Source organism: Ciona intestinalis, unplaced genomic scaffold (genome assembly GCF_000224145.3).
Source record: "Ciona intestinalis unplaced genomic scaffold, KH HT000093.2, whole genome shotgun sequence".
Classification (NCBI taxonomy): domain Eukaryota; kingdom Metazoa; phylum Chordata; class Ascidiacea; order Phlebobranchia; family Cionidae; genus Ciona; species Ciona intestinalis.
Window position 1 is genome coordinate 29,138 of NW_004190415.2, and position 977 is coordinate 30,114.

General features: G+C 42.4%; 2 protein-coding genes across 2 annotated transcripts in view; both read left to right on the plus strand.

Moving 5' to 3' along the window:
* LOC113475050 overlaps window positions 1-152 on the plus strand; it is a 5,026-nt gene extending 4,874 nt beyond the window's left edge. Inside the window, exon 8 of the mRNA XM_026838471.1 lies at window positions 77-152. Coding sequence (XP_026694272.1) covers window positions 77-152 — 76 coding nt within the window. The remainder of the gene's footprint in view (window positions 1-76) is intronic.
* Window positions 153-773: 621 nt separating this feature from the next.
* The window catches only part of LOC100186425 (SAFB-like transcription modulator), a 7,846-nt gene continuing 7,642 nt past the window's right edge, over window positions 774-977 (plus strand). Inside the window, exon 1 of the mRNA XM_026838472.1 lies at window positions 774-813. Coding sequence (XP_026694273.1) covers window positions 774-813 — 40 coding nt within the window. The remainder of the gene's footprint in view (window positions 814-977) is intronic.

The window sequence follows — 977 nt, forward strand, 5'->3', positions numbered from 1 at the left end:
CAACCGATATCATAAAATGCAAGTAAACTTACCAATCAAGACATTGCAACCATAAGTTTGAAATACTGTGCAACAGATCAATTGCTTTAAGCACAATTGGTAATAAGTCCACTCCACAAAGCACTTTACTGGGAAAATGTCCAATCATGTAGGATATCTCACTGTTCGTAACACCTAAGTTCAATTTATATTTTAATGATTACAATTTACAAGTTTCAGATATATACTTCTATAGCAGCAACCCGTTTTTTATCGTAGGAAAGAACTGTAAATGTACCAGTCCCCGGTGCGCTTATTTTGGGTGAAAAATAGTTTCCCTCCGTCCCTCCACCAGTTTCCCTCCGTCCCTCCACCAGTTTCCCTCCGTCCCTCCACCATTTTGAGTGAAAAATAGTTTCCCTCCGTCCCTCCGTCCCTCCACTTATTTTGAGTGAAAAATAGTTTCCCTCCGTCCCTCCACCAGTTTCCCTACCGTCCCTCCATTTATTTGAGTTACAAAATAGTTTCCCTCCGTCCCTCCACCATTTCCCTACCGTCCCTCCACTTATTTTGGGTAAAAAATAGTTTCCCTCCGTCCCTCCGCCCATAGGGTTTAAGCAAAGGAATTATTGTTTCCCTCCGTCCCTCCATTTTGCTTCCTTCCCTCCTTTTAGTAACGGTATTTTCCCTCCTTCCCTCCGTCCCTCCCTTCCCTCCTTTTAGTACTCAGTTTCCCTCCGTCCCTCCGTCCCTCCTTTTAGTGTTGTCCCACGCGAGAGCGAAAAATACTGAAAATGAAAAAAGTGAAGCTATCAAGAGAAGATAATGAGAACAGTCAGCGTAGCTTCCTTTTTAATTATTTTTCGTTCGTTGTGAATTTGCTCTTTCGCAAGTAACGAATCGCAACGTTAGTGAAATTGCCTGTATGGAATTACAGCCGGTGTCAAATTACACGAGCGCGCAATGTTCCTGTATCTGATTTTAAATAACAAGCTAAT